We start from the raw sequence: 17,763 nt of genomic DNA on the forward strand, positions 1-17,763 counted from the left end.
ATAATATCATTCAGTAACTAGAGTTTCATGAATTCTAAATTTCTTGTGTAAATGCTCCTGAGAACGATGTAGGAATGAATTAGTATCTATTCAGTATGAGTTTGTGTGGCATGGGCTATATTTTCTAGAAACATGATGCAGGTCATTTATGCAAGTGTATTCAGTTGCATTAGCAATATAGCCATTTCATAACCGTTTCAACACTTCTAGCGTCAGTCAATAAGAAAACTCTAGGGTTTTGCATGTGAATGTTTATTTAGGAAGTACCAAATGATTAAAAAAAAAAAAACGTTATGCTTGTCCTTTTTTACTAAATTAGTCATTTAAAATCATTAACATAATTTTGAACAAACCATTATTGTTGAATAGTGCTGTTAGCATAAGGTAGGGTTAAAATTAATACTTTGAGTCAGTCAACGGTTGAGTCAGCACTTGAGTCAGTGGTGATGTTTAGTCCAAGTTTCTACTGTTTTCCACTTCTACTGAGCATCATTCATGTGCTTCTGCTTTTTCTCACATGAAGATGACAAAGAAAATGGCTTTAATTGTTTCTTTTGTTTGTTTGTTTTTTGGAAGATGTTGCACTTAACAATGCACAGATTTCTGTGTATTTGGGACAAATGCATTTTTTCTGTCAGTAGTTAAACATACGTTTTGCATTGCTCTAATAAAAAGCTGGATAATAGACAAGTTAATGTGGTGATTAAAATGCAGGAAAAAAGCACGGGTTCGTTCTGTCTGAGTTTCTCTAATAAAATGTACTACCCCCACCATGTGGATGCGTGTGATACTGCAGAATACAAACCCATTTCATGTGTAGCTTTTAATAGGAACCATGTGCAATGATGTGTTTATACTCAACAACCACTTACCATCCAGAAGAGAGTCCCAGTGGCAAATTCTGCATACTGCTCAATAGTGGAGAGCACACTGAAGATCAGACATATGAGGACCATGAGGAACCTGAAACAGAAAAAAAATACACACAAAAAAAATCCTGGAGTGAGATTTACTAAAAAAAATGTGATGATTTCTATACACTCTTTATTTATTTATTTATTTATTTGTTTGTTTGTTTGTTTGTTTGTTTGTTTAAATTAATCAAATATAACTAAGCTACTTTTTTTTCTTAACTAGCAGGGTTTTTATTATTATTATTATTATTATTATTATTATTATTATTATTATTATTATTATTATTTATTTTATTTATTTGTTAGTAAATTTGATTTCAACTTATTTGTTTCATCCAAGACAACGTAAATGAATTACATAAATCTCAACATCTGATTTTGCAAATCGTTTATAATCATTCAAACATTATGGCCACTAATACCACAAAATACTCCAACTCGAACTCCAAAGGCTATATCTTCCATCAGCTTTCATAAAGGCTGAACTGACAGAACCCTGGCATTACTTCTTAACTAATTTGTAGACAGACAGACAATTTACAATACAATAGCCATAGGCCTTAAAGCCAACACAAAGCAACATATACTGAAAACAGACCATGGATAACACACAATTAAATGAATTTAACAAATATTTAACAGCTGGTTGCTGTTTAGGAACCAATTCATTCTTCCAGACAGCTGCATTGATGTGTATATCAAAAAACTGCACAGCTTATCGATTTATATGGAAGTCACCATGATACACAAACTTAAAGAAAGCCATACCTATTAGTTTCTTAAGTTATTTTAATAATAATAATAATAATAATAATAATAATAGTAATAATAATAATAATAAAAAAGAACCTCATTCAAAATTCTAATGAAAGTCACATCAGTGTCACCGGAACCAGCAAACTATGTTTCCCACAATTCACAGCCTGTCTTGGTGTCAGCTGACAAACAAGCAAGCTGTCACTTGAATGCTCACAAGACTCATTGTTAACCTATGTTTGTTCCAGAAGAATTTCTGTGAAGTTACTAAGCCTTGCCTTTTCTTGGATCAAGACCTTCAAGGGAACTGTGTAGTTCAGTGAACCTCACAGCGGGGTTAATGCTCCCAGAAAGGCCACGCCTGATGTCAGAGGTCAGACTAAAAGCCATAGTAAAGACTCCATACTAAAAGTTACAACAAAAAAAAAAGTCTAAGTGTAGCCTGCCTGGATTAGGGTTACTGGGAAGCACCACTGGAGACAGGCGTGGGAATGTTGTGAACAGGTGAGTGCCTGGTGACCCGACAAACCAAAAAAAATGATGTGGAAGCTGTGAGGCTCAGGTGTAATGCCAGTCAGACAGCAGGCATGGAATAGATGGTCTTTGATTAACTTTGGAGTAGAAACCTGGAGTGTTTAGATAAGGTGAACGCTTCCAGACTTCTTTCCACAAGCTTGTCACCAGGTGTGTTACTAATCTGGGGCAGATCTGTTTGCTGGGAAAGTCTCTGTTTGCTGGGAAAGAAAAAAATCTGATAAAAAATAGAATAAAGGCCATGAAAAAACATGAACGCAGTCAGACTCTCCCATCAAACTGGTTCAAAAACTAGAACAATAGAACAATCCTTTGAACAATGAGTAAGATTTTTCACATATCTTTTTTTCCTGTACGCTTCCACCCGGCCACCATGTGCATACACAAATAAAACAACAAAGTACAGATCATTTAGATATGAGCTGTGTATAAATTTCCTGTTGATACTCTTACTAATAAGCAAAGCCTCACTAAAACCATATCAAGGATTTTCTCTCCAGATGGTAGTGAGACCTTATCAGGGATTATTCACACACACACACACATGTGTGCGCGTGCACAGACCCAATCAAAATATCCTGTTTTTTCTCTATTTTTTGCTGCAAATATTATAGTAAATAAAAGGTTTGTTAAGATATTCCCACTTGTAACCATAACTTATGTCTTGTAATCATTGGTTTAGGTTGTTTTTTAACTTAGATTTTTAAAATATTCCACCAGGAAGCCAGATAGAGATCTTATTCCGTGCTAGTATCGATTATACAGAACTTTTTGTCATAACCTGCTGAAATGTCCCTGACTGTTTTCTTATGTTCTAATACCAAACACTTGAACAGCTTTATACACTATATGGCCAAAAATATCTGCAATATCATATCAAATATCATATGTATACTGATCACGCATAACATTATGACCAGCTGGCTAATCTTGTGTTGGTCCCCCTTTTGCTGCCAAAACAACCCTGATCCGTCGAGGCATGGACTCCACTAAATCCCTGAAGGTGTGCTGTAGTATCTGGCACCAAGATGTTAGCAGCAGATCCTTTAAGTCCTCTGAATTGTGAGGTGGGGCCTCCATGGGTCACACCTCACAACTTACAGGACTTAAAGGATACTTACAGGACCTAAACAACTTACAGGTCGTAAAGGATATTTTGAATAGATATTGACCACTGCAGACCGGGAACACCCCACAAGAGCTGCAGTTTTGGAGATGCTCTGATCCAGTGGTCTAGCCATCACAATTTGGCCCTTTGTCAAACTCACTCAAATCCTTATGCTTGCCCATTTTTTCTGCTTCTATCACATCAACTTTGAGGACAAAATGTTCACTTGCTGCCTAATATATCCCACCCACTAACAGGTGCCATGATGAGGAGATAATCAGTGTTATTCACTTCACCTCTCAGTGCTCCACATTTTTTTAGCCATATACTGACTGATTTCTCTGTGCACCACAGATACAGCTCATTATCATTAACCAAAATATACCTCAACCTGAACTCATTAACCATAATAATAATAATAATAATAATAATAAATGCTACATTTAATGAGAAAAATAATCATTTTCAAAAATGTGCCATGAAATTTCAATATCAGCAGCCACTAAACATAGCAGCAGCATGGTATCATCCCACCACTATTTTTTCCTGTTAGATCATATCTTATGAACAGGTTCTTTTTAAAAATGTTTTCCATGATTAACTTCTGGATAAAATGTATAGGTGTTTGGGGGTGGGGGATAAAAATAAGCTTTTAATCTTGTTTTCTTATGAAAAGCAGAAAAAGATGGTCAGAGATTATATTATTTGGATAAGAATTTATATTATAGATAATATTTGGTACATGAAAAGAATAAATGCCAGAAAATAAATTAAGTATTAGGCCATTACTAAGTTTTAACCTGTGATGCAAAAGGATTAAAAAGGGCAAAACACAGAAAAACAGAAAAGTTACTGAAAAGTACTATAATATACTGTGACCACTGGCTCTGCCCTTGGTTGGAGTCTTGTCGCTTGGTGGTGCTCACTGATGCTGTGTATGGATCCGTGTGGACAGCCTATGACCAGGAGACAGCCGTGGACTGATCCACTTGGAGACTATCACACCGTCACGGATCTGCCGTTACATCTGTCAGCTTGAGACAGGAATTAGTGTCTATAATGAACTCAGAAACTACACTGACCTAATAGTTTCTCATAAGCCCTTGGTTGCTGTTGTAGAAAGGACATTATTTATTTACATTTACATTATTTACCGTCCAGTGTCACCCAAATGAGGATGCGTTGCCTTATAAGTCTGGTTCCTCTCAAGGTTTCTTCCTCATATCATCACAAGGAGTTTTTCCTAGCCACTGTCGCCGCAGGCTTGCTCATTATGGATGAAATAGGGATAAAACAGTAACTTTAATTTAAATTTTATCATTTTTTTTCCTTCTCTGTTTCTACGCTTCTGTAAAGCTGCTTTGAGACAATGTCCATCGTTAAAAGCTCTATACAAATAAATTGGATTGAATTGGCCTAGTAATGTGGCAAGTGAAAAATTTTTAATTAACCCCCTGTTGTCTGGATACATAAGATGCTTCCATGAAGGTCATATGGGGGTCATCTCTGTAAGACGCTTCTTCTGATTAAAACACAACAGCTGGTGGTTTATCCGACATTATCAACATCAGTCACCCCAGGCTGTGCCATAACTGCCCTGCTGACTACACTACAATATTCACTGTGTAAGAATGGATCTTTTCAGCTTTATTGATCTCTATGCAGATCACTACTCTTAAATTTAAGTGTTTCGCTCAAGGGCACAGCAGTGGTCAGTGAGAGGATATGTGAAGTCTCCATCACTCTTGCGGCCTAGAAACAAAGCGGACTTTTTGTTTCCCTGTAACATCTTCAGATAGTAAAAGTGAAATAAATAAACTAATATTTCTGAATGTGATAAATGTGAAAATTTCCTCCATTGACCTCTTCAGATTTTTTGTAGGTCAATATTTATTTAATTTAATACCACAACACAGACGAATTCTTAAATCAGTAGAAATAGATTCATTTTCGAAAACAGCGGCTCTGACACTAGTTTTGGCTGTTCTATTTACAAACAATAGACAATAATGAACAAAAATAAAACATTTGCTCGCTGATACTGCTGATTTCTGTTAGTATATTTTATGTTGCATTTCTCATGTCTCTGGAGTTTCCCAGTTTCTCTGTAACTCTGATGGCAAGGCATCTTTTTGTGACATCATCTTAATATACGAACGCTGAGGGAATGTTGATAGCTGCTATGATGTAAGTGATAACAGGAGCTAACTTGTCTCGCAGGTGTTCCACTAGATTAAGTACAACAGTAAACAGTGAAAACCACCAAGGTGTCATTCATTAATAATAATAAAAAAGTGTAATCATTGGCAAATTACTCTAGATTAAGTGGAATAAGTGGAAAAGATCTTCTATTAAAGCTTCTTATTCAATAACATACTTCAGCCATTCTGTTATACAAGAAGAAGAAAAATGAATGAATGAATGAATGAAAGAATTTGTCTGTGCTAGTGATCTTCAGTTGATTGTGTAAAAGTGCTTTCACTGTAGACAGAGCATTAATGCCATGAGCCTTTGCTCATTAGACACAATAGCGGATATTCACTGGCCGTCCAAATAAACAGACAGGTCATTATACTGTCCCGGCTGATGCACCAAAGTCTTTATAGACACACTTTAGACCTGGCAACCAGAGCGAGAGTTTGGAACAAGGGCTTGGAATCGATAACCATCGACAAGTAAGTAGGTTAGTTAAAGGAACACTGTAGGTCGTCAATTAAAGGAGTTTAATTTTGTAACAGGCGGATATCAGGTTCTACTGAACATGCTGCCATAGTGGAGGTTCAGTTACAAAGACAGAAGCTTATCAGATACCCATATCACACACACATGTACACATGCTGAGCAAAAGGTTTCTTCATTTCCATGTCATGCTCAACCACAGAAAACCCATTCATGAGGAGTTTTTTTGTCTTCTTTATCATTTAACCTTAACCGCTGTCACCTAACAAGTTGTATTACTACACACAGTTGTTATTTCCTAATCTACAGGGTGTCCCAAAAGTCTCCATATATAAGGGAAATTAAAATATTTTAGCAAAATGTTACATTAAACATCCTCTAAACGTGCTAAACGTGTGCTCACAACCTTGTGATACCCTGTACTATAGAGGTGATACTTACTGGGAAGACATACACTGACCAGGCATAACGTTATGACTACCTGCCTAATATTGTGTTGGTCCTCCTTTTGCTGCCAAAACAGCCCAGACCTGTCATGCACTGTGTATTCTGGCACCTTTCTATCAGAACCAGCATTAACTTCTTCAGCAATTCGAGCAACAGTAGCTCGTCTGTTGGATCGGATCACACGGGCCAGCTTTCGTGCATCAATGAGCCTTAGGTGCCCATGACCCTCTCACCGGTTCACCACTGTTCCCTCCTTAGACCACTTTTGATAGATACTGACCACTGCAGACCAGGAACACCCCACAAGAGCTGCAGTTTTGGAGATGCTCTGATCCAGTCGTCTAGCCATCACAATTTGGCCCTTGTCAAACTCGCCCAAATCCTACACTTGTCCATTTTTCCTGCTTCTAACACATCAACTATGAGGACAAAATGTTCACTTGCTGCCTAATATATCCCACCCACTAACAGGTGCCATGATGAGGAGATCATCAGTGTTATTCACCTCACCTGTCAGTGCTCATAATGTTATGGCTGATCTGTGTATGTATGAATATTATGAAAAATGTACATAATCTTTGTTTAGGTCAGATCATGATCCCAGTAAAGAAAAAAGGCAGAAGCAGCCAGCTTTAACTAGTGCTCCAGATTAACAGTGTTTAACTTTTACCAAACTGAAAGATTACCAAAATCAACTGACTGTTCGGTGCAGAATAATAGTGGGATATAATGCAGCCATGCAGTGTTATAAGGCACATGTTCAATCCCTGCTTTATTATGATTCCTTCCTCCTGCCCTCTGTTTCCATAATAGACACATTTGACAACAGTAAAGCCTTATATGTGGGGCGACAGAGACGTATTCTACCATCATAGGAAGATTACAAGTTTGAATCCCAATAAAGCAAAATTGTCCGTGCTCTCACAGTTACAGCTGCCAATAATGGGGAGTCTGATAGCAGTTCAGAAGGTCCGGAGATGAAAATCCTACCACTGCCAAGCTGCCCCTGCTGGACCCTTTAGCAAAGCCCGTAACTCTCAACACCACAGTTGTATAAATGAGACGAATGTAAGTCGCTCTGCCAAATGCTGTAAATGTAAGTGTGAATGTGTCTGTGAGCTTATGTAGAATCTTCACACTTCAACAGTTCATCATCTTTCCCAGTCTGATGAGGTCTTGCTAGAGAGGATCATCCAATAACTAACAATAGTTTGCTACATTAGAACTGGATATCCAGTATTAGATAACACCCATTATTTGAACCCCCTTTTACAGTCATTATGCTAAGAATCATGGATGATCAACATAGTCTAATATTTATTTCAGACGGTAAAAACTACATCTGTGAAAGACGAGTTGTAAGCAGTCTACAGAGAACACAGGGTCGCCAACTACTAAAAGGCTCTCCTAATCCAGCTCAAAATATTGTTTCTTAATAAACAGACACTTTCTTTTAAAATAAACAGAGTTGCAATCATTATTAAGTAAATATAATGCTGTGCAGCAGGTAGCACTGCTGTCTCATTGCTCCAGGGCTTCATCCTAAGATCAGGTTACTGTCCATGTGGAGTTTCTGTGCATGTTCTCCCTGGGCCCATGTGGGTTTCCTCCATGTTCTCCAGCTTCACCATTCAAACACCATGAAGATGGCTTGAGACTGCAACTGATACGCTGGTTTTGCACTCCATTCTGCATCAGTGAACAGTTTATAATTTCAACAAGATAGACTTCATGTTAAAAGTAGAATGAATTTCTTGGTTACATCATTTCACTTTTTGGACCGATATTAAAATAATTGCAACAGGGAAATGATTTCTATTTGCACTCTCTGGTGTCACTCATGTCAGGATGGGTTTCCTGTTGAGTCTGGGTCTTCTCAAGGTTTCTTACTTATATCGTCTCAGAGACTTTTTCCTTGCCACCGTTGCCTCTGGGTTTCTCATTATGGATAAATCGGGATAAATAAGGGATGCATTTCTACATCAAAAATATATACCCTGAATTTATATATATTTATATTTTCTGTACATTTCTGTAAAGCTGTCCAGTGTTAAAAGTGCTATACAAATAAAATTGAACTGTTAACACTCAATGTGTTCTACTGAGATGTAGGCTGTATCGAGTATTTTGTATTTATCAATAAAAAATAATAATGGCTGATGGATTAATCTGCTTGTGAGTTACTTTGATAAAGGCAATACTTAGTATACAGCAGCTAAAAGTGATGTCATGAAAGTCTTCGGTTAATGCTTTCTGAGTATGAGTTGTACTAGAAGGTGGATTTTGTGGTGATCTAGTCTAGGTCACCTAGTTAACCTAGAGATCCAATCTGGACTAATGCACCAATAAAAACATAAAATGTTTATTGAACAATTACTCATTACTGTTCTGCTGTTCACTGCACTTATTACAAACTGGGTAAGAGACACAGTGTAATATCACCACCTACTGGATATTTCAGGTAGTTATTATTATGAGTATTATTCATACTACAAGTGAGGAGGAGTGGTATCTTCATTTTCCAAGTTCCTGCTATGTTTCAGGATAACATCATGCTGTAACTGAGCAGCTTTGGTAATTTTCTCTGGTTGGTTTCTCTAACAGAGTGTGTGTGTGTTTGTGTATATATATGTGTAAAGATATTTTATTTTTTTACGTGGTTTGTAACATATGTACTTCCACTGAGGGGAAATAAGTATCCTGAGAGTTTACTTTAAATTATGAACAAATAAACAGTTTGTATTCATAAGCATGAAGAAAGATATCTTTAAAAAAAAAAATAAAACTGATGGAGAAAAAGTATTGGTGACCAAATTATTTCCTACATTGTTGCAAAGCTTTCCATGATAAGAAGCAATTAGATTTTTGCCACTTATATGTTAAATAAATAATGTAGAATGTATAGACTTAGATTCAAGTCAGGAGACTGGACTTCGCATGGGGTGAAGAAATGGAGCAGATTATGGTGCAGTTCATTGCTTGTGTTTCTTTGTGTAACTGCTGCTTTCAGGTCATCCTGCAAATCTTTTACCTTTCTTAGCATTAGTCTGAGAGAGTGTTGTGAAATATTATGTGGTGTACATGTCCAGGGAAAAGTTGGTGGTATTTCACCTGTGTAGTATTGAATCAATCCATCGAATAGCATCATTTCAAGTTGTGGAGTGTATATAATCTGTGTAAGTGACAAATAAAAATCTTAAACCTTGAATCAAATGAACTGAAGGTCTTTTCTATTGCTCTGTATATTTTTCCATTCAAGATTGTTTAAATGATATTGTCTCTGAGAACTAAGAGGCACCTTCACCTTCACCATAATTAATAATGCCATGAAACCTTCTCAGCCAATGGAAACGTCTTTTATAACACCAAGTGCACTTTATGAGAACATTTTTGCAGCATTTATATCTTCTTTTTCTTTGTCTTTTTTTGTCAAGTAGAGTAAAATATACATATAGAAAATGCATTTTTATGTAACCTTTCAACATATATTTTAATATAATGTCATTTCTCTATAAATTTGGTTTTTTAAACATATTTATTCTTATGAATACATACTTTTATTTTCACTGGTATTACTTAGAGGCACTGCTGCTTCTTGGGTTCTAGGATCTACAGGGTTGACATGACCCCTCACAGTGGTGCAGATTCAGTCAGACACCTTTTCAGTCTTTCCTAATGAGGGTCAGTTCCTCATAATATTATGGTATAGGTTATGCTGCACTGGAGTTTAGGAAGGATGAAGGAGAACACTAGCTGCACAACACGTCGTATTTTATCATTATAGACGACACATCAAGTGTCGGTGTGAGTGAAAGAAAGTCTTGGAGAAGGAGAGGGTAATTTAATGAATAAGCGTACACCTGTGAACATCTCAATTACCTCACACTCACTAAGGTATCACCGCCGGATAATTATCAGGGTTCCCTGTCATGCAGAAGCAGCTCTCCTCATGATCAGCTTACACTGTCAGGAGTGTGCATAAATATACACAGCCTCACACACAAGAAGACAGTAATAAATTACATACAACAGAATAGAATGCTGGTCCTGAGTCTCTGAGACCTCTGTGGAAATAACATAAAGACAAACCTATGCAAATTCTGTAATTATAGTTGTAATCCATATTCTTTACTGCTTATTCTAAGTGGGGTAGCAGGACATCTGAAGCCTATCCAAATGGGACTCCAGGCACAAGGTGAGGGACACCCTGGACAGAGTGTCAATCCATTGCAGGACACATTTGCACACAATCACACACACACACATTCCCACAATAAGGACAATTTAGAAATGCCAGTCAGCCTGGTATTTCTCTTTGGATTGTGGGAGGAAACCCCTAATGCACATGGCAAGAAACAAACCCCCAACCACGGAGGTACAAGGCAAATGTGCTAACCTCTAAGCCACCATGCCCCCCACATGAGAAAATTGGTGCTGGTAAATTATTATTTGCAAAAGAAATAGACCTGCATGAAATTCCAAAAATGCAGTCATGTGACTTTTAGAAGTCCTGATTTAATTTCCAATCAGAAAATGAATTACCATGATGCACTCTGACACAGTTTCATATTTACAGATACCTTGACAAAATACTCTACATTATGAAGTAGATATTTACAGTTTCATTTCTTCAGGAAAACCCTAACAACTCCAGTGACCAGTTTTAGTCAATATTATCAATCAAATGGCAAACTGTGAACAATCATCTGGCCCAAATTCAATGGATTTATATGAAATCATACTTGTTCACAATCTACCTAAAATACAAGAGCAGTGATAAGCAAATCTACTCACACCAGGAAGTGATAGAGGAAGCATTTCAGGCCTGCAGGTCTCTCTAGGAAATTGTAGACATCACCCTGCATGCTAGTCTTGGTACGGTAGGGTTTGCGCTTGAAGTAAGGGGGAGCGGGGCTGCTAGAAAGCGAGGGCGAGGAGCAGGAGAACGGCTCCCTGTCTTCTCTGTGCGTCGTTAACTCTTTTGTATTTCCGTCTAGTAGGCCTGATTCATTATTCACCATGGGTTTCTGTTGCTCTGAAACAGGAGAGCAGCATGGGCTATCTACTTGTGCCTCCGGCATGGCTACTGGAGCTTCTTCTAGGCTGCGTTCGGAGTTCAGGCATATCAGAGTGTCCCCGTTTGGAGTGCCGATTTTGGTTACAACAGTGTCGCTGCTCCCAGACCAATCAAAATGTTTTGCGCGACACGGGAGACGAACGGGATGCTCCCGATGCTCTTCCATGGCTCTCGGGAGAAAGAAAGGTTTCAGGTTCAAGCAATAAAGGAAAAGATGGAGTTGATGATGGTGTGACCACTGGAGTTCATCGATGACTACAGTGGAAATTACCCAGTTCTCCCCACCTGGGAAAATATAAATGGAAAGGAACATCAATTACTTCAAGTCTAAATTAGTGATGGAACTAAGAGAAGAGAGGTTTATAGTTGACCATTACACCGTTATAGTTACACTGTTTACTCCACTTCAATTAAAGTCAGATATTTAATAAACAGATATTTAAAACATACTGTATATACTAAAGGCACAGACTTGTGAAATGACTAAAGATTTTTTAACACAAATTCGACAGTAGATTCTACCCTCAGTATCCTCTAAGTGTAAACTGTAAATGTTGTCTCAGACAAAAATTTCCGAATAAAGTAGCTCATTAATTTAAAGCTGTTCAAGCTTTATAGGCCTACTGCAGATAAGCAACTCGTGTCTTGGAGAGATCTCAAAATTAGTAATATGCCTGCCTGTAAATATTTTAGTTTAGAGTAATACAAAAACTGACCTAAAAATCTGTGAGAAAATAAGCAATATTTAACAAAACAAAAATGCTAAGAAGCTGTAGAACAGGTCTACGGTAACCGGCGCAGTGGCTGAACTACATTATTGTAAGATGTAATTAGGAGGCGCTCTTTCAGCCTTTAGATGTCAAACATCTTTTATGAAGATTTGTAGTCATTATTACATTTAAATGACTGTTCTGTGAGTGCTCCTGATCATTTACAGATGACTGGCAGATCTACAAATTTACACACTACCAAAGGAGTTTTTATAGTTAGAGTTGGTATAGACTACATTTATACAGACATTACTAAAAGATTGATAAATGACTGATAAAACCATTATATCTAGAATATTCTTCACTATGTCATCTACTAACTTGAGGAAATTTCAAAGAAGATTAATAGATAGCAGAATGTACAGCTAACTAAAATGTATGAAGAGTTGTTGTTCTTCTTTCGGCAGCTCCATGTTTGGGGCTGCCACAGCGGTCCGCATGTTATGATTTGGCAAAGGTTTTACGCCAGATGCCCTTCCTGACACAACTCTCCCATTTAACCTGCGCTTGGGACCGGCACTGAGAATTAAATCTTCAGTGGCTGGGAATCCACCCTGCCTGGGAATCGAACCCGGGCTTGCTGGACAACCAGGAGAGCTAAAATGTATGAAGAGAATCTTGCTAAATTTAAACATCAGACTCTCATCTGAAGATGTCAGCAAATGAACTAGCTAGCAAGTCCATGTTTGTATTAATCCAGAACCAGGAATTTAGTGAAAATATCTGCCTTAATTTTTTTACACACTGAAACAATATTAAAGTTAATTAATATAAAAGACTATCTGAGGTGACTTTGCTGGAGCCTCCAGTTTTTTTAAGGCTACACTGCCTTTTCCCTTGTCATTATCGTCAGAAATGGTTCACTACAAGCAAATTTCATGTCATTTAAGGGGGTCTATCACTTTCTTATGAGTCTGCAGGGTAAATCATTATCTGTGGTCTTATAAACAGCAGTTTTTCAGCAGCTTTTTTTTGTTATGTATTATTTTACTGCCTTATTATTAGGAAACGGGCAAGCATAAGGAACACTGAATACTTTATTACTTGTTAAAAGGTTTTTGTCAGAACTAGAAAAGAAAAAATAAACTTTGCAAAAAATATAAAGTACACAGTCAAAAGCTTTTTTGGTGTAAATGTAACAACCTTAGAAGTGCAAACGTAAGGTTTTTTGCTATTTCTTATTAAGGCTTATTAATATAATATGATGAAGCCGGAAAATGATTCTAAATGGCAGGCCATTTAAATAAAGAGCATGGAATCGCACACAGTGACATTCTGTCCTGCATATTTCATGAGCATGATTAACAGTGGTTACTGGACCAGGCATTACATGGAGGTAAAATATCTGAGGTGTTCATGTGACTTGTCAGTCATAGAGAGATCCCGTCAATGCTCTACATGTGTAACAGAATTAAGAACATGTGAAACAGTTACAGTCAGTAATACTATATCAATCTATGTCGTAAACAGAGATAATATTTTCAACAACAAAAGCTTGTTAGTCATGGCATCATATACTGTCTGGCCTCAGTTTTTTTTTCCAGGCACTTATCTAATATCTATTCCTTATCTATTTAACAGACCAGTCAGTCTAGAAACAAAAAGGAAATGTGAGTCAAGCAGCCTAAATTAATAGGTCAGTCTTTTCCTCAAGGCAAGCATCAATCTTTGCACCATGAGCAGTGGCTGGACATTTGGCCTATGGAAAGCGGTCTTTGTACGTTTAAAAAAAGGTTGGAAACAGGAGCCTTGCGTCCACTCATGCCCCTGTCATTCAGGACAGCAGATGTGCTGACAGACCTCACCACACCTACTGTCCTCATCTGGATTGAGTTTCTCGGTCCTCCGAATTCACCTGGACAACCAGCTGAACCAGAGATGCAGAATCCCAAAGCAGGTGCATTTAATCAATCAATAACCAATCAAAATGGATTTACTCATACAATGCATAATCTATGAAGAAGTATCAATAAGTGTTAGTAGATTTAGTCAGTTTGTGGTGGAGATGTGAACATTTTAAAAACAAAATAACCTGGTGGTAATACGCAAAGTTACGGAGGATAACTTAAATGGAAGAAACATAGCTTGATGAGATCACCGTTTAGTAGAAATGTATAAAAGGAAGAACTTTGTAAAACAGTCACTCTGCCGACTGACTTAACTTTATGTTTGGTTAATAAAAAACTAGCACAAGTCTACCTAGGTACCTAGGTCTAGGTAACAAGCCTACCTCTTGACCCCAAGCTTTAAGACGTAAAAAAAAAAATCACAGATCATTCTGCAGCATGAACATCAACTCAACGCTGGTGTGACCAAACACATTAAACTGTGATGCTGTTGTACAGATGGTAAGTGTACCTACTTTAAATAATCAGTTTATAGCTCTATTATTCTTGCCTTGATGGTTATCATACACACCTTGACATTATCATTAATGCTTTTCTGCTTCACACCAAAAAACAGCAATGTGTTGGAAAGTGGAACAGACAAATTTCCCTAACCTGACAAACCTATAATACAAAATAAATTAACCTTATGTTATATTATATTTACATTGTGTCAGGAATGCAGCAACAGAATACAGCAGACACACAAGCATTGTCCAGTTGCTTCAAATAATAATAATAAAAAAAAAAACTACTGAAGGATTACAACCTAAAAGGAAATGAAAACGACAGTCTTCACCATTACAGCTAGATGAAAGCAGGTTCGATTCTGTACAGTTGTCTTTTCAGATTTTCTAGGGATTGAGTATTAAGCTCTATGATTATTCACTACTAATACTCAGCTGTTATTTCCTGTTTAAGACCCATAAAACATACTGATGCATATCAATAGCTGCATGAAGACGAAAACTAGAACTGTAATTGAAACACACCACACATACAGTGCAACATAGTTCTTGTTAGAAAAACAAGAACATGTCCTAGAAAATCTTAGAAAGCCAAGAAAATTCTGAATGACTTAAAAATGAAACATAAAGAAAAGGTAGAAAACCAACCAAAAAATTTTGATTTTTTGCATATTAAATTTAATAAGTACAAAAAGCTAGAACTCTCTACGATGTCAGACCTGATCTGAGGATGTCTATGTACAACATCTGGCAGCGTTACAATATGGCAAGAATGAAAGGAAGGGTGGGATATTACAACTAAGAGGATCCCAATGCTGTTCAGAGGGTATGACAGAGGATATGAAAGAGCTTGGTGGCTGTATAAAGGCAGGGTTTTTTGTTTGTTTGTTTGTTTTTTCACAGCATATATTGTTTACATGCACAACGCTCCACACAACTGCACACATCTGCCCGTTACTCATAATAGTCAGTCTATGCATATCATAGTCATAGTCATTTCATGTTGGTCATAATGTATATGTACTCCTATACTAAATTGTAATCATATTCTTAGTCTATATTTATTTTATTTTATTCTATTTTTATGATTCGTAACAGTCAAAAAAAAGCATTTCACTAAATGTGCTTTAGGTGATCAATGACATATGATTTTTAAATACTTATCACATATTCATTAAAGAAGATGTTACATACATACATTGGTCATTCTATCTATCTATCTATCTATCTATCTATCTGGAAACTGAATTTCACACAACAGGAAAAAAAACACAAAGCTGTTAAATGTTTTGTACAGTAGTGCAGTCATCAGCTTATGAACATTACACAATTTGATCGCTGCTGCTTTATGTCTGCTTCTGTTTCCTAAAGAGGGTAATTTCACCAAATGTTAGTTGTAATACACAGTTTAATTTCCATAATCATCATGCTCAAGGGTAAAAACACAACCAAACACCATGTAGGCCCTCGAGGGATAAACAGTATCTCTTTGTATTTAATGTCATTGTATAGTTTCCACAATAAATGTGTCATTTTATCCTCACCACCAACCACCAAATTTTTTTTTCAAAGACGTCATTTTCAGTTATTGATATTTGTACAATTAAAAAAATTGCAACAAAGATAACATTTAATAATATTAATAATGACAGTAAAAACGTGAAGACGAATAATAACAAATCCTCCCGTTTGTTCCAACAAAAAAAAAAGAGCATGCGCAATTCCTTCTGATACTTTATGTGATGTTTGAAAACAATGTGAATTTCGTAATTTAATAAAATAATAATCAACCTATTCTATTCGATCGAATCAAAAATTTAGCAAAGGTATAATTACCTGTATAAAGACCAAATGCCACGGAGAGAGAAAACCGTACGCAAGTGAGAGAGCGTTGGAGACTCTGAACAGTGATGCTGCTGGAACACGTGGGGGAGAGAGAGAGAGAGAGAGAGAGAGAGAGAGAGAGAGAGAGAGAGAGAGAGAGAGAGAGAGGTCTGTGTTGTCTTCTGGAGTAGATTAAAGCAGATTAAGTGCTTCTTTTGGGTATGATATTAGAATCCGATAATACAAGCAGCAATAATGGAAGAGTGGAGAAACAGAACTATACTGTTTTACTGAAAACAGGTAGGCTACTAAAACTATACTCTACTGTACTATATCATGTCAGGCCATACTATACTATACTATACTATACTATACCAAAGCACCAAAGCATGTCATACCATACTACCTGTTCTATACCAGGGTATGCCATACTACAAGCTATACTACTTTACATCACACCATACTATACTATACTATATTATACTATACTATACTATACTATACTATACTATACTATATTATACTATACTATACTGTACTATATTATACATTACAATACTATACTATACTATACTATACTATACTATACTATACTGTACTATATTATACATTACAATACTATACTATACTATACTGTGACACTGGAGGGCTAATGAGGAGATAGGCTTGGGACAACTCAAAAACGTTCTTTTCAGTGCTTTTATTTTACTTTTATTTTATTTTATTTATTTATTTTTTTTACTGCTAACACATCTGTGCTGCTCAGCTCTCTCACGGCGCTCAGGTGTGGTTCCCTGCCATTCGTTTTTCCTGGCCACGCCCTCCATGCACTAACCGGCGCTCGACCACGCCCACCATAAATGCTGTAATTATACCATACCATATGTATTACACCATATAAAAAACACACAGTACACAATACAGTACTATACCACACCATATTACACTGCATTACACTACAACCATACCGTAATACATGACATACCCATACCATACTATACCTTACCATATTACACTACACTATACTATTCTACACTATACTTATAGGCTACAGGACATACACATACAGGCTGAACACTGAAAACTCTGCGTGCCATTCATTAAGTATGTATATATTTAATACATGTATGATAAATTTTGAGCGTATTTATGTGCCAACCAAACTTTGTTCTGTCTCAGTCTGCTTGCCCTGTAGCATGGCAGGAGTGGGCGAAAAACTTTTTTTTTACTTCGCCTTTTAAAACAGGTGAGGGTATACGCCGTCTGAGCCACCGTAGTACGTTGTACGCTTCTTTGCTACG

The 17,763-nt window shown here is 36.8% G+C and overlaps 1 protein-coding gene across 1 annotated transcript in view; it reads right to left on the minus strand.

The window, feature by feature from the left end:
• kcnq1.2 (potassium voltage-gated channel, KQT-like subfamily, member 1.2) overlaps window positions 1–16,527 on the minus strand; it is a 119,587-nt gene extending 103,060 nt beyond the window's left edge. Inside the window, exons 1-3 of the mRNA XM_058407560.1 lie at window positions 16,475–16,527; window positions 11,233–11,800; window positions 873–963 (exon numbers count right to left, since the gene is read on the minus strand). Of these exons, the coding sequence (XP_058263543.1) occupies window positions 873–963; window positions 11,233–11,681 (540 nt within the window). The 5' untranslated portion in view covers window positions 11,682–11,800; window positions 16,475–16,527. The remainder of the gene's footprint in view (window positions 1–872; window positions 964–11,232; window positions 11,801–16,474) is intronic.
• Window positions 16,528–17,763: the final 1,236 nt, after the last annotated feature.

This window comes from Hemibagrus wyckioides, linkage group LG14, assembly GCF_019097595.1.
Source record: "Hemibagrus wyckioides isolate EC202008001 linkage group LG14, SWU_Hwy_1.0, whole genome shotgun sequence".
Taxonomy (NCBI): Eukaryota; Metazoa; Chordata; class Actinopteri; order Siluriformes; family Bagridae; genus Hemibagrus; species Hemibagrus wyckioides.